The sequence below is a fragment of the Rattus norvegicus genome, chromosome 13 (assembly GCF_021556685.1).
Source record: "Rattus norvegicus strain SHRSP/BbbUtx chromosome 13, alternate assembly SHRSP_T2T, whole genome shotgun sequence".
Taxonomy (NCBI): Eukaryota; Metazoa; Chordata; class Mammalia; order Rodentia; family Muridae; genus Rattus; species Rattus norvegicus.
Window position 1 is genome coordinate 49119568 of NC_141546.1, and position 22295 is coordinate 49141862.

At 53.7% G+C, this 22295-nt stretch overlaps 1 protein-coding gene across 3 annotated transcripts; it reads right to left on the reverse strand.

The window, feature by feature from the left end:
- Positions 1–593: 593 nt before the first annotated feature.
- Positions 594–20805, reverse strand: Ptprv (protein tyrosine phosphatase, receptor type, V). 3 transcript variants are annotated; one of them, XR_015635380.1, is made up of 35 exons: positions 20673–20764; positions 20270–20329; positions 18662–18729; positions 18243–18291; positions 17809–18081; positions 17373–17642; positions 16911–17174; positions 15965–16219; positions 15616–15861; positions 15207–15482; positions 13991–14263; positions 12391–12654; positions 11954–12220; positions 11369–11650; positions 10939–11079; positions 10478–10688; positions 9944–10011; positions 8152–8278; positions 8018–8065; positions 5977–6070; positions 5731–5821; positions 5548–5624; positions 4721–4855; positions 4050–4172; positions 3373–3533; positions 3120–3277; positions 2753–2820; positions 2516–2603; positions 2359–2437; positions 2193–2269; positions 1902–2030; positions 1651–1770; positions 1381–1544; positions 1015–1150; positions 594–793 (listed from the first exon to the last, which is right to left on the reverse strand). XR_015635380.1 is itself a non-coding variant. In XM_087581571.1 (35 exons), exons 3-35 carry the CDS (start codon positions 18716–18718, stop codon positions 707–709), a joined length of 4962 nt encoding a protein of 1653 aa, XP_087437697.1. In that variant the 5' UTR covers positions 18719–18729; positions 20270–20329; positions 20673–20764; the 3' UTR covers positions 594–706.
- Between the last annotated feature and the right edge of the window lie 1490 nt (positions 20806–22295).

Genomic DNA, 22295 nt, shown 5'->3' on the forward strand with positions numbered 1-22295 from the left:
CGAGAAAATGGCGAAAACTCAAGTCCAACAGGTTTCGGGTGGTAACCAATGAGTGAATGGGACAAAAATCTGGGACTTAGCACCACAGGATGCAAGGGGTACTGTGGTATTTTGAATATGCTTGACCCAGGGAGTGGCACTATTTGGAGGTGCGGCCTTGTTAGAGGAAGTGTGCCATTGTGGGTGTGGGCTTTAAGACCTTCCATTTAGCTGACTGGAAGCCAGTCTTCTCCTTCTGGACAAGAATGTAGAACTCTCAACTCCTCCAGCACCGTGTCTGCCTGGATGCTGCCAGGCTCCCTGCCTCGATGATAATGGACTGAACCCCTGAACCTGTAAGCCAGCCCCAATTAGATGTTGTCCTTTATAAAGAGTCGACTTGGTCACAGTGTCTCTTCACAGCAATGAAACCCTAACTAAGACAGGTAGAAAGGTTGGTGTCCGAGTACACTGGAAAAGCAGAAGGTCAGAGAATAGGGAACACCAGGAAGAGGGCAAGAGTGTGCCAGCTTTAGGCCAGCTGGCTTAGCTAGACCAAGCTCCAGTTGTCATCCCTGCCCTAGACTGAAGGATGGAGAAAAAGAACATAACCATGAATTTGACCATGTCTCTTTATTCCTGGACTCTGCCCTTGGACAGTGTGAGGCCCGGTGGATCCACTCTCCTAGGGAAGTCAGGCCTGGGTGGATTTGCTGGAACATGACGCCTAGCAGGGCGCAGGCCACTTCCCAGCTCTGGGCAGCCCGTTCAGCAGTGCGCTGTTCAGACAGTTGTAGAGGTAGATATACTGCTCCTGCGGGTAGACATAGGCAAGGAACCTCACCTGCCTGTCCAAACCTGATAGAGAAAGGCTCCCAGGGATCTCCTACCCCTGTTCCTTCTGGGCAGGGCATGGTGGTCCACAGAGCCACCTGGTGGTGACCTGGATGGGATAAACTAACAGGCCCTAGCCTGTAGCTGGGGCCGAACCTTTGACCCCCTTTCACAGTAAGCACCTCCCTCTTTGCCTCTCACCAGTGTTGGGGTCATAAGGCCGCAGGCCTGTGACTGCTTCAGGGCCACATTGAAGACGTCCACTGTGCGCTCTGTCCCTGCTTGCTGTAACAGCTGTTCCATAGCCAAGAAGGTGCCCAGCTGGTTTGTGTTTTTGCTGTAATTGACCTAGAGTTACATGTGGGACCTCTGGGGATGGGGCAGTGTCTGGGGACATGGGGAAACCAAGGCTAGTTCTAAGGACTAAAAAATAATGCTAGGCACTTGATTGATAGGCCAGCCTGGAGCCCTACCAAATCCCCACAGATGAAGCCGAGAAGACAGAGCCTTGGGAGACTACCCTTTGACCCATAACCCAAGTTAACATGTGGCATTTGTCGACGGCACCTGGAGTGGCTGAGCAGGGTCCCTGGCTTCTTGCTCTTGCCCCGGAAGCAGCACTGGCCCACAGCATCAAGGAAGGTCAGTAGGGTGTTAGCTGGGAGCTCACACCCAGACTCAGAGCATGGAAATTGCAGGCATTGAACCTGCCTTTCCTTTCCACTCTCCCCCTGGAGAAAGATCAGCATTAGTGCTCTGGAAGGTGGCAGAGGGAAGCCAGCATGGGATTCTCACATCATAGCCCTCTGCCCCAAGTCTTATGATCTCAACACCTACGTGTATGACTCTGAAGAGGGTGCTGGGCCAGCCAGTTGTTGTGTTGCTCTCAGACACTCTGTGCACTGTCACCATGTCTGTGACAATAGGCTGCATCTCCACTGGCCAGATGTCTGGTGGCTAGGACAGAAACGGGCTTCTCAATCAGCTTCCAAAATCTTTGCCCATGCCCTAGCTGAACAACACCATATACTCCTCCTCTCCCTGACCCATTCCTGGAGCCATGCATCCTGTCCCTCCACTCCCCTCACCTTCTCCTTGGTATCAGGCAGGCCCAGGGAGACGAGCACATGGGCATCATGCTCCCACACCATTTCCCAGAGTTCCTTTGGTCCGGCTGAGCCAGTCAGCACCACATGATCACAACCAGACGGACCACCCTGCAAAGCACAGCTTGTTGGTTTCCAGGGATTAAGGAAAGAATCTCTTGACCATCCATCTATACTATAGTAGCCCCTAGGACCCAGCCCCAGCCCCAGGTAGGGAGCCACAAATAGTCAAAGAGAGCGAGTAACAGGGCTGTAAGATCAGCATCAACTCACAGGGAAGAGTGAGGCTTCCAGCATGCTATCCTCAGGGCACTCCTCCACCAGGGCGAACTGCTCCTGAGAATGACGACCTGGGAGAAGAGGATGAAGATGAGGTTGCCAGGGGTCTCCAGTACGCATTTGCTCCACCCCAACCGACAGTGTATCCGGTGAGACTCACGGGAGACAATGCTGTTCTGATTGTAGTCAGGAGGGGGCAGCAGAGAGCCAGTCCCATCCTTGATGGCCTGCTTCAGGAGCTGGCAAAGAGAGGGGCATGGTAAGGTTGGGTAGGGAGAACTGTCCCATGGTCACTCACTCCTTGGCTCAAAGTATACCTTGTACTCCTTCAAGAAACCAGCATTGGCGTTGGCTGCCCTCTTGGCACAAGCCTGTGCAAAATCCATCACAGAGATGGGGCCGGAGCTGGAGGAGGGAGGAGAGAGAGAGCACTTGGTCGTCCAGCCCCTGCTTCCGGTCCTCGCTGCTGGGTCTGGTGCATGGAAACTCAGAGCCTACTGGGAATCACAGGACACCAGTGGCCACCTGCCTGGACCTGAGGGTAGCTGACTTACTCGGAGCTGTCAGGGGGCCCTTCCAGAATCTTGTTCAGCAGGCAACTGTGCAGGAAGATGTATTGACTCTGCAAAGAGAAGAAACTGACATGCTGAGAGGCCTCGGTCCAGGAGGGAAATGGTCCTAGCACCGACCCACCAGGCAGGGGTGAAGCACATGGGGCTAGAGAGTTCTGAGTAGTCTCCAGTGTCAAAGGTGTCTCTCCTTTTGCAGAAAAAGCAAGCGGCAGTCTAGGTAAGAGGGTAGCCTAGGTGTGACCCTCACCCCCATGCTCTTCTGCAGGCCCCCCCATGAGCTTCTTTTCCTGCTCTCATGAGGCCATCCACCCTCTTCCACTTCCTTGGGTCTAACACACGGGCCCCTCACCAGGGTCTGGATCATGAGGGGCCGGTGCAACCGGAGTATGTACACAGTGTTGAACACATCGGCCACCTTCTCTTCCTCTAGTTGTCGCAGTAGCCGCAAGAGAGCCACAAAGGTGCCTGTCCTCCCCACGCCAGCACTGTCAGGACAGCCCATGGAGACTAAGCACAGGAGGGAAAGGGCTCCTAGAAATCCAGAGCCCTCCCCCTGCTCAAGGCCAGCCAGGGCCCTTCACCTCGCCCCTGCCTGTCCTCACCTGCAATGCACCAGGATGGGTCCCTTGCCCTGAGTGGCCTGCACCTGCTCCTGTACCAGTTCTACAAAAGCGAGCAGAGAGCTGGGAGCCTCCGGGACACTGTGGTCTGGCCAGGTAGTGAACTGCAGCTGCTTCACTCGCCTCTGTTTTTGCTCGGTACCCTGGGGAGGGTGGGGAAGGGCTGTGCTCATTTTCTTAACCCCAGGGCCTCTTCCTAACCTTAGAAACCTTCCTCACCAACCCTTTAAGGGCAGAGGTGCTTCAAAGTGTGGGCCACAGCTACGTACGTAGCCCATGCCCTTGCCCCAGTGTGGACCTCTGATCCTCCTCTAGTCTCCTAGCTCATCTCTACCTCCCAAAGATGACCAGGCACGGAGGCTATTCTAGTCTCTGGCTTTCCTGTTCTAAGGGTTGACAGCATGTGGTAGCAAGAAGGAGGTTAGAGGGACCAGCATCTTTGAGCTGAGCATAAGGTAGAAGGACCTGCTCTTTCTTTACATTGGTGTGATCTTGGATCAGTCTTTAGCCTTCCCTGTGTCTTTTTCCCCCTCCCCACATGCTATCCCGTCCTGGGACCGAGAACTTATAACAGTCATCAGGAAACATGGCCACGTGGAGCAAGAGAGGAGCCCCCGCTTTAGTGCCTTTCCCACCAGTCTTGTCCCTTGGGCACACACGTGCTGCAGCTGGAATTCCCTCCTGGTCCACTCATCCTCAGGCTCCTCTGCCAGGAGGTGGATGGTGATGTGACCGTGAGTAACAGGCGTGGAGTTGGCTGGCCAGTAGTGCTCACACAGTACCTAGGGTGAGGGGGTGCTTGTCAGCGCTGTTCCCTACTGTATCTGGTCTCACCCACCCCCACCTGTATTTTTGATCCCTGCTATTCTAATGAAATCCTTTTCTTTGCTGCCACCTAGACGTGAGGCCGTCTCTTCCAGAAGCTTCCCTCCCCTAGCTATGCCCTTACAACCTTCTTAGGGCTCTGCGTTGGCTTCGGAAGCTAGATGGCCCTGACTGAGGAAGAGTCTGGCCTTTCCTCATTGCTTCAACAGGAGAACACACTCAGCTGCCTGTTTGCTCTAGACCAGCCTTGTCCGTGCACAGCACAGAGGAGGTGGCCTTGGGCTGACAGGAGAACGGCCTTTGTCCCTGCACTGCCTAGAATAAATGGCCAGGAGAAACTGAATCAAACCAGGAACTCATGAATCCAGTGGTCCCCTCCTTTCCCCCTCTTGGGCGATTCTCAGAACCCCTTACCAAGTCTCAACTTGCCCACCTGCCCCAAGATGGGGGAAGAGGAGGACATATGCCACCTGGTGGTAATTCTGGGGAACTGCAGGGCACTCACCCGCCCGTTCTCCATGCCCACAGTCAGCATGATGATCACGTGGACTTGCTGCTCCCATACCAACCGCCAGAAGTCCTCTAGCGTCTTTTTGAGAGGCCCCTGGGTGGCAATGATCTCCTGTGTGTGGCTATAGCCCTAAGGTGTAGGGTGCAGGACATGTTACCAGACAGTGTCTTGGCCAGCTGAGCCCATCAAACATTCAGCAGTGGTTATAATCACACATGACCTTCAGGAACTGTGATCCTGGAGGGTGATCTGAAGGACACTGCCACCACCACATCCCACTTGGACAGGGTGAGAAAAACATGCATGGAAATGCAAGGTCCTGAGATGCTAAAAACAGTCTACCCAGCCACCCTCCTCACTAACTCCTCATTAACAGTCACTGGAGTGACTGTTTTCTAGAGACAGTGATTTACAATGTAGCCCAGGCTGTCCTCGAACTTTCAATTGTCTTGACTCAGTTTCCCATATGCTGGAATTACAGGTGTCTGGCATCATGCCTAAGTCCAAAGTGATCTTCCTAAAGCCAATCTCTCTCTCTCTCTCTCTCTCTCTCTCTCTCTCTCTCTCTCTCTCTCACACACACACACACACACACACACACACACACACACACACACACACACCATGGGCTTCTTTGTAGGTATACATATGGTTAAGTCAGCTCTGCCTCCTGGGGGCCCAGTATAAAGCCTGGCACACAGTAGGACCTCTTGCCAAATTAAATTAGCTTAAAAGCATGACCTGCTATGCTCCTAGACGACTACAGTAGCTAGCACAGGACCCCAGCAGGAATGCCCCTTGTCCCTGCAGACGGCCCTTACTGGGATGAAGTTGGCATTGATGTAGTCAGAATGAGGCTCTCCTGGTAGCTGGGTCAGCCTGACCCTGGAGTGGTCATCTGCAGAGAGTACATGATGGACATTTGGAAGCATCACACATAGCCCTTCCTCCAGGCCAAGCTCCAACCCTCTACCCGTACCTCCCAACTCCCAGAATTTGCTCACAGGGCAGCACGTGTGGGTACCGGTTCTTGATGATGTTGTCCGGATGCTCAGCCTCTAGTCGGGGCTGGTCCTTGCCTACCTCCTTCAACTCCTATGAGGTCAAGGCAGGTCCCAATTGCAGAGGCAGACCCATCTCACACCACAGCAGGCAGGGCAAGTGGTAGAAGTTAGGCTGGGAGGCAGATCCAGCCCAACCTGGATGTCCCAGTCCTCCCTCCTTGTGGCACAGGATGACACAGGACTTGCCTCAAATTCCTGGAAGAAGGTCTGGTGTGCATGTGCGCTCTTGGCCTCATAGCTCTGCCGGAAGCTATGGATGGGGATAGGCCGATGGGTCCGCCTGGCAGAAGAAGAAAGGAATAGACTTCAGCTTTAGGAGTGCCTGACCTGCCCTGTCCTGGGAGACAGGTGCAAAGCTAGCTTGCACAGTGAGGCAACGGGGAAGGTAGGCATCGGACATGCAGATGCTGGGCTGCCCCACCCTCTCTGTGTAGAACAGAAAGTTTCTCCAGGACCCAGCAGGCCCCCAAACCCATAGTGTGATAAAAGGAAAGAGAGGAGCAGCGAGGGAGACAGGCCAGAGGCATATACATATATATATATATATATATATATATATATATATATGCACATACATATGTGCATATACAGATGTGCACATACAGATGTGCATATATATGTGCATACACAGATGTACACATGCATACGTGCACATACATGTGTGCATGTATACATATGTATATATATACATACATACACACACACACACACATGTGCCAGGGCATTTGGACACAGCTGATAGTTTATGTTTAGGAGTTTCTTCGGTTTGGGGGATCAAACCTACGGCCTGCACATGGTAGGCAAATGCTCTAGGTCTGAACTGCAGCCCGGCCTACATGGGCCAACTCAACAGGAAGTCAATACAAGGAAGAGAGACCAGGCCTGATTTGATCCACACGGTTTCTCCAGGATCCCCTTCACCTTTTATAGTGTATTTTTCAACAAAATATTTCCTTTTTTCTGAAGTCCACATGGTTTGTCAGAAAGCCAGTTAGCAAGGACTGGACAGGGGAGTGTGACACTTAATACATGTACCGCCTTGACCCGGTATGGTACCGGAATTACAAGTAAATGTCATCCTGGCTGCTGCTGTGAAGATGTTTGATGGGTGATATTAACAGTCAACTTCTCTGACAGACTGATTTTTCTTTAAATCATATCAATTTTTTGCCTTTCTTTTTCCTGAGACAGGGTCTCTCTGTGTGGCCCCAGCTATCCTAGAACTCAATCTGTAGAGCAGGCTGGCCTTTAACTTACAGAAATCTGCCTACCTCTGCTTCCCAAGGGATAGGATTAAAAAACCTCCCAGCTTTATTGGGGGCGGGGCGGCCGCACACGTGAGGGTGTGGTCACAGGAGGCTGGGGCCAGGTGTCTTTCTCAGTCACTCCACCTTATGCACTGAGTCAGTGTCTCTTAAATGAGCCTAGAGTTCACCATTTTGGCTGTTCTAGCTAGTTGACTTGCTCCTCGGACCCTATTACCACCCTCCGAGCACCGACATCACAGGTGGCTGCCATACCCACCAGACCTCCAGTTCTCACGCTTACATAGCAAATGCTCTACCCACTGAACCATCTCCCCAGCCCTCTTTGGCCCTTTGAAAATAGTAGTGGAGGGCTGGAGAGATGGCTCAGAGGTTAAGAGCACCAACTGCTCCTCCTGAGGTCCCGAGTTCAATTCCCAGCAACCACATGGAGGCCCTCAACCATCTGTAATGGGATCTGACACCCTCTTCTGGTGTGTCTGAGGACAGCAATGGTGTTCCCATATACATAAAATAAATACATATTTTTTAAAAAGAAAAGAAAATAGCAGTAGTACTGGCCAAGCCGATAATATTCTCTTGTGAGACGGCCTTGTCCAATCAGTTAAAAGCCTTAATACAGCCAAGACTGATCAGTCCCCACTAAGAGGGATTCCACCAGCAAATAGATGCCTTCAGACCCTTCTCTGGGTCTCTGGTCTGTTACCTCATCGGATTCCCACTCCTTGATCCTATCGCTCTGAAATCCTTGATCTCTACAGTAAGAGTTCAAATAGGAGAAAGAAGAATTGAAAGAGAGGGGCCATGACTGAAAAAGCCTGAGAAGAGATGGGAGGCCGACGAGCAGAGTCTAGAGTCCCCTGTCTGGTGCAACCCCGGGAGCTTCACAGAGCCTCTAGCAGGCTGTGCTGTAGGACCGTGCTGCTGCCCTGTCACTGGGAAGCATGCTTCAACACACTCACCACAGGTTGTAAGGCATCAGCTCCTTGGAAAAGCCATCCTTCTCTGATCTGTGACAGTGGAGAGGAGGATGGGAGGCAAGCTAGGGTCTCCTCCCATCACACAGGGCCTCCCAGCCCGCCTGCCCCCTCCTCACCTTGGTCCCTTCAGGCACCGCCAGCGGAGCAAGCATAGCACTGCACACACAATGACAATGCTGCCCACCACAGCCCCCAGCATAACTGTCAGGGGAATGATCGCCAGAGAGATGCTGGCCCGGGGCTCTGTGGAAGGCAAGGGAACATTGAACACGGCAACTCCACAACTGGCCCCACAGGTCATGCCAGCCTCTCCTGGGCCTGGGCCTTCTAGATCAGTGGTTCTCAACCTGTGTCACAGCCCCCTTTGGAGGTCCCATATCAGATATCCTGAATATCAGCTATTTACATTACAATTCATAACGGTACGTTATGAATTAGCAATGAGATCATTTCATGGTTAGGGGTCAGCACAACACGAGGAACCATATTAAAGGGCCCCAGCATTAAGAAGGTTGAGAACCACTGCTCCAGACAGGGAATGGAGTGTTAGCTCTTCATGTTCTCAGAAGTCCCAGATACTAACTGGAGTCCAGAAATATCTGTCTGGGGTTGTGGGTTGGCAAGAACAGACAGATAGATAGACAGACAGCTTTCCTTAGTGGCTCGCCACACCCCCACAGACCCTGCTTTTCCTCCTGACACCCTCAAGAGGAATAGGGATGAAGGCCTGGCCTCCTGTACCTTCCAGGACTGTACCACCTGCTGCAGTAACCAGCAGCCACACTGGGCTCTTGAGCACCCACAGTGCGGCTACAACGATCTAAGACCTGTGTAGTGTGAGACCACCTGAGCTGAGGAGGGGTCTCAGTAGCTTTTATTTGTTGGGGATTTTTGTTCTTGCTTGCTTGCTTGCTTGGTTTGTGTTTATTGATAGTCTCAAGAATTCCCAGGATGACTTCCAATCAAATATTTGAAGTCAGCCTTGAACTTCTGATTCCCCAGCCTCCACCTTTCAGATGCTGGGGTCACTGGTATGGTCCACAGTACCCCTTCTATTGAGTGCTAGGGATTCAACTTAGGGCTTAGCACATGCTAGGCAAGGGTCCTACCCCAGGCTCTCAAACACTCTCTGATTTTGAAACATTAACTGAATGTTAACTATTCTTCTTTAAATAAAACAGTTGCTAAAGGTAACTGTTACTTCTTTCTATTGTGTTGGTTTCCTATTGTCGTTTGTTTGTTTGTTGAGACAGAGTCTCACTATAAAGCCCTGGTTGGCTTAGAACTAGGTGGACCAAGGTAAGCTTAGAGATTTGCCTGCTTCTGTCTTCTCCGGGTATGGAGGAGGTGAGATTAAAGGCATACACACCACACCCAGCCACCTATCTCTCTTTGGTTTCCAATGTTCCTACCCCGAAATTCTAGTTTATATATCCTGTTTGGCTACCTTGTCATCTCCCCTAGAGTTCCTTCTAAACAAAGCTGTTCTTTTTTTTCTTTCTTTCTTTCTTTTCTTTTCTTTTTTTTTTTTTTTTTTTTTTTTTCAGAGCTGGGGACCGAACCCAGGGCCTTGCGCTTGCTAGGCAAGCGCTCTACCACTGAGCCAAATCCCCAACTCCAACAAAGCTGTTCTTGAACGCAAGGGGTTTGGAAGTAGTCAGTTACGGGGAGTGGTACAGGAAGGTGCCAGAGGCTGTACACAGTAGCCTCTGCCTCTTCCACACCTGCTCCAAGCCCCACCCCAGGTCTGAAGTCGAGTGCATGTCATGGATGTTCTGGTCCCCAACGCTGCCTAGCAACACTTGACTTCCGTGAGCTCAATTCCTCCCACCGCCTCCTGAGATGGATATCAGCCCTTCTCCCTCTCCAGGGTGGTCTAGCTGGAACCCAGCCAGATGCCTGGCCTACCTGAGAAGGCCGAGAAGGCGAGGATGGTCTCTGGAGTGTTGAGCCTACTAAAGGCCACAACGCTGAACCTGGGACAAAGGAGAGGGACTTTACACTGGGAAGAAGACCCCTGCTGAGAAGCAGCAACGCTACCCTCAGCTCACTAGTTTCATCCTGCCATGTTTAGCGGCTGGACAGCCTGCCCCTTATTCTACACAAACCACCTCTGGCTTCTCTTCCTTTTCCTCTGGCTTGTTCTGGGAGCAAGAGGTAACTTTAGATATAGGGAACCAGAAAGCCTTGGGTTTTCCCTAAAAGTCCCCCAAAGAATCCACCCTCCCAGTTCTTTTTAACGAAAGAACCATGTATCAGGTGGGTATCCCCTTTCCGTCCCCTTCCTCCCCACCTCCAGCACTGATGCCAGGAAGTGATCCAAATGGAGCCTTGTGGACTGTACTTTTGTTCTGTTAGGAGTCAGTTGTGTCTATTGTTGAAAGAACGTGAACCCAGAGTGGAGTTTAAAGAAACTGCCCTCCCTGGGGCCCGAGCCCTCACCTATACTGGAAGCCTGACTTGAGACGCCCATTGCATATCTCTTGGGTGTTGTCACAGTCCTCAGTACCCACAGGTACTGTCCAGGATCTTGGCCCAGCCCAAGGCTCTGGGTAGAAGGGGTTTGGGAACAGGAGAGCCAGGAAGGACTCACATCCTCTATAGTAGTGGTCATACCATGTGTAATTGATGGCTTCCCGGGAAGGCTGGGCCACTGTCGAGGAAGGGGAAAGAGACTGAGCACCATGAGCAGTGGGTCAGGAGGCTACCCTCTTTCTCTGATAGTACCCCACTCACAACCCAACACCCACCCTATCCTCAACAACAGCCAAGCCTTTCCTGTTACAGACTAGCCCTGGTGTTGGCTGTTGACCTTTTCATGCAGTCTCCCTCCCTCAACCACCCTCACCATCCTGTGCCTGCACAGCCGTGCTCTCCCCAACCCTTCCAAGCCTGGGACTCACGCGTCATGTTGATGGTGGCAATTATGCCATACCACTGGATCTGCCCGTCATCTTTACCAAACATGCCACGCATGACTGTCACACCCATCCCTGTCCCCAGCTCCACCTGGGGGGGCTCAGCTAGCTCTGGGGGGTGCCAAGCTAGGGGCAGAGAAAAGGAAACAAAGGCTTTGGCCCAGCGCTATCAGTCTTCCACAGCATACCTTTGTCTACCCAGCACTACCTGGTGGCAAATGGCTAGTGAACAATTAAAGAAGGCCTGGGAGGGTTCTTGGGTTAGAGTATCAGAGCATGACGCTCCAATATAAGTCAGAGGAAGGGGCCAGGTCTGTGGGCAAGGAGAGCCCCGGGCGGCCAGGCTCAGAGGGACTGCACCAGCAGGCAGTGGTGGAGAAAGCCTACGTGAACAGATAGCGCTGGAAATGCCTACCCTCAGCAGAAGTACTGCACACCAGGGAAACCGCCCGGCTCCACCGACTATTCCTGCCCAGAACGGTGAGGCTAAGGCGGTAAGAAGTGGTGGGCATCAAGTTGGGCAACAGAAGAGCATCCCCTGAGGTGTTGACCTGGAAGACAAAATGAGTGCCCCCTCCCGGCACCAGCCGCTCTACCACCACCAGACAGACATCCACGTCTCCAGCAGGCATCGTCCAGTTCAGGGCCAGGTAGGTGGCCTCTGGATGACAGAGCACATCTTCCACAGGGCCAGGCTCTGAGGAAACAGAACGCTCATGTTATGTGGGTGTCAGCGTCAGGCGAGTGTCAGGGACTCCCCAAACCAGAAGACACAAAGGGCTGACATTTGTGCCCGTGGAAGGGACAGTAGCAGCACGCAGCATTGTCTTTGGGGCGCCGTTGCCCATCTGAGGAGGCATAAACTGGGGCAAGGGTGAGCAAGACATCTGACTGGGAGGAGCAGGTCATTTAGAGGGGAAGGGCAAGCCTCTCAGGCATACTGCCCTTCCTGAAGACATCTACAGGTCTTAAGGGGACCTGACGTAGACAGGGAACGCACCCACAGACAGCACCACAAGGTGCGTAGAGGCCTGGAGCGGCCCTGCCCGACACCTCACTGACATCGAGATGGTATGTCCTGGTGTGAGATCCCTTAGCATGAAGAGCTCTTGGCCTAGTTTCAGGGGTTGCTCCCATGAGAGGTGTCCAGCATCTGAGAGTTGGGCGTGGCATGCCCCTTGCCCCAGGGGACCACTGGGCCAGGCCAGGTTAACCACAGCACTGCCTGCCTGCATTGACACGAGCAGCTCATTGGGTATGAGTGGGTCTGTGGGAGGAAGGCAGAGGTCAGTCAGACTGAGAATGCCTTGCACTGGGCATGTGCTGGGGCTGGCTGACCTCATTCAGGGTGTTTGGTGAGGAACTGAGAAATGGGATGGGGGTGGAGCTAATATGTCCAGGGGTCTCCTCCCCGAGGGCTTTTCACACCACACTCACAGGTCCAGGCAGAAACGTTGGCTGCTGCAGTGTAGAGGGGCCCAGCCCAGGAGATGACTTCCACCTTGTACTTAGTGCCAGGAGTCAAACCCAAAAAGCTCGTGCCATCTTCCTTGGGCCCCATGATGCTGGTGGCTGTCCGGGTACTCTCCTGGTATAGGGTCACTTGGTAGCGGCTCCGGCCCCCAGGAACGTGGGCCCAGGATACTTGGAGCTGGGTAGGAGCATCGCTGGTCACGTTTACCAGTGTAGGAGCTGAAGGGGCTGCAGAGAGAGCAAGTGGGGGGAGCACAGAGAGAGATAGGATAACCTAAATTAAATGCCCACCACCACCACCAAAGCTTGGTCCTGTACCCTCCATCCTTGGCCCCAAAGCCTAGGAGTTCAATGTAGTTCAGGGCAGCAGACTAGACTCTGAAATGTACCTACCACATATCCTGAGCAACAGGGATCCTCTCGAAGTTTAGCACGCACTCTAGCCCTGCCACCTCCTCCCTCTGTTCCCAATCAAAGCTAAACTTAGTAGCCCAGGAGTGATGGATGGATAGCCCTTCCCAGAACCTACAGCCAAGGAGTTTGAAAACCCATATGTCAGAAGGTGGTTGGTTATCTGGGGCCTGGTTACTAACTCATCCACCTCCAACGCCTGGGGTCTGGAGTCATAAGATCTTGGCCTAGTCACACAGTAACAGATCTCTCTACAGATAAGGAAACTGAGGCTCAGGGGGAGCAAAGACTTGTCCTCAGAACCAAGCCACAGCTAGAAGTCTGGTTTCCTGGCTTCCAGGTCAGGTTTCTATCTTGACCCCCTCCTCCATCCCCCATCCCTCCTTTCCCCTTTCCCCCCAACCCGTGTCTGAGGTCCTACAGTCCTTGGGGGCAGGGGAGTCTAAAAGACAGTGATAGTGCCCCAGGGGAGAGAAGGAAGCCAGAAGGGAGAGCACAGGCAAGTGTGGAGAATCCGCATGTTGAAGAAGGTTGTGCTGGGGACAGGAGGTCCCCAAGAGCTCTGCAGGAAATCAGATTGGTGTGAAAGGGGGATTCCAAACCCATCCCTGCAGGCCCTGGGGGCTGTTTGTGGGGTGCTCGCCATATACTCTGCACCTCTGTATTTCTTTCCCCCCTTCCCCCCACTATGCAAAGTTGAGGTTGGCTATATCAGAGAGATTATTCTGTTCATACTACCTGAACAAAAATCCCAACTTTCCTTGTAAGGCTAAGGAGTCTAGAAAAAGTTACCTTCTCTCTTTGTGCCTCAGTTCCCTCACCTTTGAATTGAGGTGACCACAGTGTCTAACTCCTAAACTTGTCACGATGGGTACACAAGAGAACATGGTAGGGCAAAAGCAAGGAGCCCGGGGAGTCCCTATCATTATTGATGGCTCACACCCAGACAGCGTTAGAGGGGCATCCCAAGGATGGTGTGGCACTGTGCAAGGGCACAGGCATAGGAGTCCCTAGAGGGACCTGTGAAAAGTTTCCTGGTGCCTCAGAACCAGGAGACAGACCCCACAGACAGCTTAGCTGCCTACGTACAGTTCTCAGAGTCCCTGAGAGCCCAAAAGGCTGGGAAAGAAGATTGTGGTAAGGCAGCACTCACGTGTCCAGCCTGTGGCGTTGGCACTGCTGCTTCTCTCAGACCCCCACAAGGTAGACAGCTGTACCTGGAACTCACAGCCTGCAGTCAGCTGGGCCCAGGAGAAGTTCTGGGCCTCCCGAGGTAGGACCTTCTCACTTTCCAGTGTCAGAGGCCTCAGCCTGTAAAGCCGTAAGTGAAAGGCATCCCTGCCACCCGGTGGGTGATACCAGGAAGCCTTCAGTGCCGCAGGCTGGTGGGCAAAGCCCAGACTCAGGTTGGTGGGAGGAGCGGGGCCTTTGAGGACAGGAAGAGACAGATTCAGGACAATGTGAAATCCCCTTCCTCACTCCCCAAGTTCCAACTTCCAGGAGTCTCTAAGCTCCCTGCCCAGAAAAACTTCTTGCAGAGAAGGGGCCCAACACCTGCCTCTTGCCCCTTGCCTCTTGCCCCTTACCCCTTGCCCCCTGCCCCTTGCCCTATGCCTGCCTCCTACCTTGAGGTATGTCAGCTCCCTAAGCACAAGTCTGGTTTACTTCTCTTGCTTCCAGTACAGCCAGCTCAGTGCCTGCTCCCTCACCATTCAGGACCCCACCACCCACCATTCACTGACGGGTTTGACCTGGTGTCTGTCAAAATGCCTCTAGACTGTGGGCCTTTGGCAAGTTTGAGCCCTCCACCATCCTGTCTAGCCACACAGTTTCTTTTCCAGTTCATCCCCGCTCCTTCTCTGGGAACCCTGTTCTAACTCCCTAAGCAGATGTCTGTCCGTGAGTCTAAAAAGATCCAGTCAAGTCACGATAAAATTCCTGCTATTCAGCCCTTTTAAAGTAAAGTAAATAGGTAATACATCACGCATATCCCTACTGATCTACTTTTATGTGTTACACTATGATGTATAAAATCATGACATCGTCAGCCTAGGAACCGTGTTTGTCAGTCTTCCTTTCTGGACTCACTCATAATCTTTAGCCTGAGCACCTAACCCCATTCCTAAAGGCATTAAATAGATGTTCGTAAGGAGGAATAAACAGACAGAGGAATGCATGGATGGGTGGGCGGGTGAAGGTCACACAGATGGGTAGGCATAGCGAGCCAGCCACATGGCGGGATGTAGAAGGTGCTTGATTCAGGAAAAACCTCTATTTTCACTCTCACCACAGAGAAGAGCAGAGAGTAGAAGACACAAAGCCCCATGCACGGTGCTGGGCAGTCTCCTGGGGGCATGTCAGGGACTCACGGGTGCAGCTGTGAATCTTCTGAGAGTCAGAGCTGAGGTTCCCGGCCCAGGCCCATGCTGACACGGTGTAGCAGGAGCCGGGTACCAGAGATTTCAGAGTCAGGCTCAAAGTGTCAGGGCCCAAGTCAACAAGGTCGCCAGGAGACCTCTGGCTGCCATCCTGATGCCAGGTAACCTTATAACCTTCCAGCTGCCCTGGTGCTGGACCCCAAGCAATAGTCAGGTCAGATGGGCTGCTCCTGCTGATGACCTCCAGTGACTGCGGTGGCAGGGGACCTGAAGAGGGGGCAATTTGGCAAGGGGCCATGTTGTGGTCCTGTGATGCCCTCTGCCCAGCTCTCCTGAATCCCTCCTTCATTCCATCTTCCCTCCAGACCCAGGCCCAAAAGGTTCGAGTGCTGGCACTCACTTGTATAGCCTGAGATGCTCTGAGAGATGTCCCCCGTGGATGAGGCAATGTCCACCCTATAGTGGGCTCCAGGTACCAGGCCACAGAAAATGACGTGAGTGGCACCAGAGGGCACAGAGATGTTCCCTAGGGAGCCTGGGGCATCGTCAGAATAGAGTAGCGCCCGTCTCCCAGGCTGCTTGGAAGCTTCCAGTCCATCTAGCCACAGTCTGGCACCAGGGACCTCCCTGGGAAGGGCAGCAGATTCTGGAGAATCAGCAGGTCCCCAGAAGGTGAGGACCCTGGTCCCTATGGCTTGCAGATTCCCTATGCAAGCCCCCATCCCGACCCCTGTTCCAACCAGACTCACCAGCCAGCCAGGTACTGCCCTCCACCCAGGCATCATAAGGTCCAGCTAGAACCTTCAGCTGCAAAGTGTAGTGTCCCGGAGGCAGGGGCCCTGGGAAGACTGCATTGCACTCTTCCGGGCCCAGGGTAGACGTACTCTCCATTGGCCCACTTAACTTCAGTACATAGCCGTCCCGGGCTCCCAGCCCTGCCTTCCAGCTGGCCCAGAGCTCATTCCGTAAGGGAGTCAGCACCAGGTCAGATGGGTAAGAGGGATCTGAGGAGACAGGGGTAGACAGTGGGTAAGAAAAGTCATTCTGTGCTCTAACCACTATGCATACTGGCAGCCTCTGATTGGGATATTCCCAGCTTCATTCCTCATACTTCAAATGAAGTATGGCAGCTACCCACCGGCCATGGGCAACGCAACCATAACTGAAACAAAAGCTTATCACATGCTCATACCTGTGCCTGCCAGCATGGCCTGGAGGATTCTACACACAGTACCTCCCACAATACTAAACCTAACTAAAACCCAGAGAAGGTGCACGACCTGTCCAGAGACACGCAGCCAACAGGTAGCAGAAATTGTTAACTACCATGCAACTCTCTCTCCGAGTGAAAACATGGTGGCATGGTGGCATGGTGGCATGGACAGATGTCTCGCCTAGGATCAGAGTCAACCACATTTATATGCAGTATGATTTGCGCTCTCTGTGTACCTCTGTGCCTGGAGTATAATATAGGACAGCGAGACCTTTATCGGGCTCTTTGAGGAGTCAGTGAAGCCATACCCAGAAAGTGGCAGGCTCCGAGCCTACCTGAAGAGAGTTCAGCTGATCATGACCACGACCATCCCTTCAGGCAGTTGCCTATTGCAACACCCTTCCAGGCCTTGGGGGACCCTGCTCTTCGCTATTTGACCAGAGGAGAATGGAAGCGTCTCTGTGTGTCCCCGAGGCACTCACAGGTCCACTCGGTGGCACTGGGTCCCCAGATCTGGTGGGGCCCAGCAGAAGCACAAATCTTCAGCTCATGAGGTGTACCCGGAGATAGGTGAAGAAAGGTGTGGGTCGAGACCCCTTGTCTGATCACCGCAGTCGTGTTGGTGCCCCCGAGGAGGTCTGTGAGCATCAGGTGAAACGAGGTGGCCCCTTCAGAGCTGTTCCAGAAGGCTTGCAGGCTACTGGTACCCAAGGCACGTAGTGCTAGGTGATCAGGAGGGACAGGCTCTGCAGGGAGTATAGACAGAGTAGAGCCAGGCTTGAGGAAGGACTCTGGAGCAAGATGCTCACGCCAGTTTTAGCATGAGGGATCCCAGACACTTAACCACACTGGGACACGTTGCCTATGAAGTTCCAGACTCAACATCGCTCTCACATCCCCCAGTCTAGCTGCTACCTGGGTCACTGGTCAGCTACCCACCTTACCTGTCCACTGGAGGATACTAGTCTTCGCATGGAGACTGCCAGCCCAGGTGATAACCTCCAAGACATACTGAGTACCTGGCAAAAGGTCGCCAAAACTGTAAGACAGGGTGTCAGGGGACACAGAGACATTGCATGCCAGAGTTTGGGATTCCAGGTGGTAGAGGAGAAGTTGGTAGCTGTCTTGATCTCCAGGGGCATCACTCCACGAGGCTTCCAGCCTGGCTGGGCTCCCAGCGCTATGCAGCTGCAGTCCACGGACCACTGTCGGGGCTGTGCCAAAGGTCAAGAAAAGCACCAGAGTCTGTACAAAGGGCTCACTGTCCTAAGAGTTCTCTTTTGGTTTCTCTGAGCCCCCTACTAGTCCTCTAGAAACAGCTGTCACCTCCTCCCCCAACCCCAGGTACGACCACACCCCCTCAGCCTGCAGGCTTCATACCAGTTCGGGCAGTGAGGGTAATTGTGACATTCTGCCAACAGGGTCTTAGGACAGTCAGTTTTAGCTGGTAGCGACTCCCTGGCACCAGGCCATGGAACTCAAAGCCGGACTCATTTGTGTGAGCCTGGAGCTGTTGCCCTTCTGGAGAACCTGAGGAGTTCACACTCCTGAGGCTGAGGGCATAGTCAAATCCGCCCAGCTCTGCAGCTACCCAGCTCAGAAACAGGCTGGTAGACTTTCCATGGCTACTGACGTTCACACTCAGAAGTGGACCTGGGGGACGGGGTGGATACAATTTATTCACCCAGTACCCCTTAAGAAAAGGAAGACAAGTCAAGGGACCAGAGGCAGGCAGAGTCTAGTGGAGAAATTAGCCCTGTGACCCGCCCACTGCCCACATCCAGAGCCCTCTCCCTCTCTCTAAAGACACCTACCTCCACCCTGCCTGTCTGGGCTCCCTTCCAAGGATGAGCATGCGTCGTCCTGTAGGGAGGAGAGAAGTGGGGGGAAGCAGATGTGCAGAGGCCTCTGGAGCACAGGCCACTGGGAAAGCGCACGGAGTGAGGCTCCAGACCAAAGAGAAGAGTCCCCGTGTGTCCGACTCTGACTGCCACACACTACTGAAGAGACATTTCCTGGAAGTAAACCGCCGTCTAGCCAGCAGGCAGTAGCCGGCAGCCTGGAAGGCTGAAACAATCTATCCTCCCGGCTTCCGTGCTGGCCTTGGAGGAAAGGGAGTAGTTTCCCTCTTCCATAACGAAGACCAGCTGCAGAGCCCACAGAGCGGTGGGAAGCCTAGACATGCCCCAGAGAACAGGCCCACCCACTCCGCCCCGCCCCGTGCCCACCTTACCTCGGCCAAAAAGCCCTGGAGCCAGAGGAGGGCAGCTAACAGAATCAGGGGCCTCATCCTGATAAAGTCTGCAGAGGCAAAATTGGGAGGCAGAACTAGGCTCCCTGTCTCCCTCTGCCCCGCGGGCTGGCAGGCTAGGCAAGCGTTGGAAGGGTGGACTTCCACATAGGCAGCAGATCCTGACCCTACCCCGGCCTGGGGCCTGACCGGAAAAGGCTGGGGTTGGGGGGTGGGGTAGCAGCATCTGGCCCCAAGGGAATTGTTACTCTCAGGTGCTCCCAAAGCTCCTCTGCTTCTCTCGCCTCCGCTGGCTGTCAGCAGTCAGCCTTCCAGGAAGAAAAACTGCCCTGTGCTCTTTTCCCAACCCTGTCTCTAGAATGGGGCTTGGTATCCATTGGTCCCTTCCCCTGTACCTTCCTGATAGATAGTGTTTCCAGGGGTGAAGTTTCAAGGCAGGCACGAACCATCCTGAATACAGGAGATAGGTGAGCCAGCTGTGTGTCACCCCTTTTGCCTAACCTGCTCCAGTAGTCACAGGCACAGAAGCACATCATACAGAAAGGAAAGGGAGCAGTTTCCCTCTTCCATAACCTTGCCTGGCCCCTGGAGCCCATCTGTCACATCTCACTGCTCCGATGAGAAAGCTGACATCCAGAGGGTCCAGCCTGGGGTCTGCACACACATGGGTGTGTGTGAGGAAAGAAGTGGGACTTGAACCCGGGATCTTCTGACTCCATCAGGCAGAGAAGGCAAAAGGTGTTTCCATCCCCAGTTCAAGTCCTCTGTGCTTGGGAGCTTCTGGGAGTGGTTTGATATCCTGGGGGTTTTCTCCCCTCTCCTTATTTCTTCCACTTCAGTCAGCAGGCCCCATCTGGCTGTCCTGCCCTTTCCTAGCCCTCACAGACACTGCAGAGACCAAGCTGAGGCTGACAACACAAGAGCTCAGGTTCTGCCGCTGTCCCCACCCACAGCCAGCTGCTCACCGGGTACAGCTCACCCAGGTGAGCTCCTGTGCCAACTCAGCTGTGGGGAGGGAAGGAGCAGAGTCAAAGGCTCTGAGCCCTGGGAAGGAAGCCCAGAACTCAGCAAGCTCTGGACAGGGCGGCGGGGGGGGGGGGGGGGTGTCTGTGTGAGAGGCTGTGCAGACAGACAGACAGTTACAGACTCTGAACACCAAGACAGACTCTTCCCAGCCTGTTTCAGCAAATAGCTCAGGCCTGCATCAGAAACCAGCTCTGCCTGTTCCCTCCCTCTGCCCAACTCCAGGGGCTCACCCACCCCACCCCCTACCACAGCTCCATCCAGCCCCAAACCTCAGAGCCGCCCACCGGCCTGGATGGGGTCCTGGAAACTTAGCACTGCAGACTCATCAAATTTTCCAGGCTGAGTGTGTGTGTTTGAGAGAGAGAGAGAGAGAGAGAGAGAGAGAGAGAGAGAGAGAGAGAGAGAGAGCGCTGAGAGCACACTGTCTGAAAGGGGCAGGGAGTGGGGCTAGCAACCGGAGAAAGCAAGCAGGGTGTGGAGGGGGATGGAGGGGGTGTCAGGCCTCAGTCTGTCCAAGGTGTAGAGGAGAGGCCCTAACCTGGTCCTTCGCCAACCCCGCCTCACCTGGGGACACTTCACTTTGTTTCTTCCAGCAGAGTCTGTGTGAGGATCTTTCTTTAGAATCTGCATAGAGGAGGCACAGTACATGGGCGGGGAGGGGTACGGGGGGTATGGGGTGGGTAAAGGATTGGGATCTCAAAGTGGCTAAAGAGAAGGGCCTAGTTCTGTGGACACAGCCTTGTGGAGGTTTTAGCCAGTAGAAGGCCCTGTTACCAGCCTTATAGTTAGAGCAGCCTTAGGGGTGGGAGACAGACTCAGAAGAGGTTAAGAAAGCAGCCACCCCCGACCCCCACACTAGGGCCAAGATTCTCTATTCAGCAAAAAATGTACTTTTCCCCCAGCAGCCACCCCCACAGACAAACCCACATCCTCTGCCTAGAAAAACCCCCGAGGTCTCGAAGCCTACCATCTCAGTGTGGAATGAGCTGACCAGGAGACCCAGGAAGGCCTCGGAAGACAGAAGGCTGCTCCTGGCATCCCAACTTCCAAGTGTGAACTAGCCTGGTCCCTCCCGGAAGGCAGCTGTTGTAGGCTGTTCTCCCAACTCCTCCTCTGCTCTCCCACAGCCTGAAGCCAGGCCTTGGGCATCCCCCACACTGAAGGAAGATAATTACCAGGCAGAAGAGAACAAGTCACCCCCTCTTCCTCCCACAAACTGGAGAAGGTCACCAGGAAAGGAGGGAAGGAAGGTCCAGCTTCTACTGAGCAGACTGAGAGAGCTCAGCAAAGGGCTGGAGGGAGCAGCCAGTAACAGGCAGGGGCCTGCGGGGGGGGGGTGTTTAACCATGTGCATAAGCCAGCATCAATGACAGCACAGTGGGAAGGACATAAAGGATCCCTGGGGGGAGGGCCATTATGGGACAGGTGTCCATCCTTCTGGCCGTGGACTTGGGAGAAGGGGAGGGAATCTCTTTCAGCTTCAGGTCTGTGCCAGGGCGGTGAGCTCAGCATTAGGTCTAGATAGAGCGGGACCACTTCCTGGTTCTCTAGGAAAGGTAATATGGTTCCATGCTGAGTTGGCATGAGCCATTGGTCCTCTCCACCAGTGATGAGGGGTGTGGGAAAGTCCTAACACCCGCAGGCACTGAAAAGGTAGCAGGAGGGAAACTGGGTCAGGAAGGGGCACCTGGGACAGCTGTCACAGAGGTGCAGCCTGGGGCATGCTAGGTTGCCTCAGCCTTCATGCCATGGCTTCACGGTACTTCTACCCCACTCACCCCATCTCCTTGGGTATCTTCCTGACTCCTCCTTGGTGAGCTCTGTCTCTCCCACACTACCAAGGACAAGCCTGGGCTTGCAGGGATGAGAATGAAGAGCCTCCTCAGTATCTGAGGAACAGCCACCCCCCATCCTGAGGCTTCACATACTTCTGGTATCCACCCAGAGCATCATAGAATGTTACAGGGTGACAGCTTTAGCCTTTGGGACTGACAGCTCCCGGTTCCCCACCAGCTGCAGGGCACAAAGACTACTGGGAACTTCGGGAGCGCTAGCTACCGGAGTTGTAGCTCATGGCCTCTGGGGTGGAAATGCTGAGAGGAAACCAGGCATCAAGGGGGAGGGGGAAATCTTAGGCTAACCACAAGACCATGGGTGAGACTCCAAGTGGGATGAGACCTTGGCCTGCTGTGGCTCCTCGCCACCTCTGGCCACAGTCTAGGCACAGCCACCATTCTCTGCCCTTTCAGAAATGAGGAACTTTGTCTGTGCCGAGCTGCTGGGAGCAACTCCTAGAATCTGTTCACTGCTTGAGTGGAACTTCCCAAAAAAAAAAAAAAAAAAAATGATGATGGCTGACTGGAAAAAGGAAGGGGAGGAAGGGAGAGCCTAGATAGCAGTCTCAGCCTTGCTTCCGCTTCCACCACCAGGTGGGGCTCCCTAGCTCTCAGTCCCAGACTTCTGTCTGTGATTCCAAGTCCTGGGGCTGTGGACAAAGTGCTTCACAGGGCTTGTCCCGTCTTCCTGAGAAGAAGAGGGAAACTGTTGGGGAATCTGAGATTCTGGAAAGGTCAGTAACTCGGCAAAAGTC

Bases quoted from the DNA above. Each gene is read 5' to 3' on its own strand.
- Ptprv (XM_087581571.1), bottom strand. From the start codon at position 18,718: ATGAGGCCCCTGATTCTGTTAGCTGCCCTCCTCTGGCTCCAGGGCTTT. The intron at 12,221-12,390 runs GTGAGTGTGGTG...TTCCTCCCACAG, and splicing joins CAACGTTTCTGCCTGGACCT to ACCCACTCATACCCAATGAG. The intron at 1,771-1,901 runs GTGAGGGGAGTG...TTTCTGTCCTAG, and splicing joins TGCCTGATACCAAGGAGAAG to CCACCAGACATCTGGCCAGT.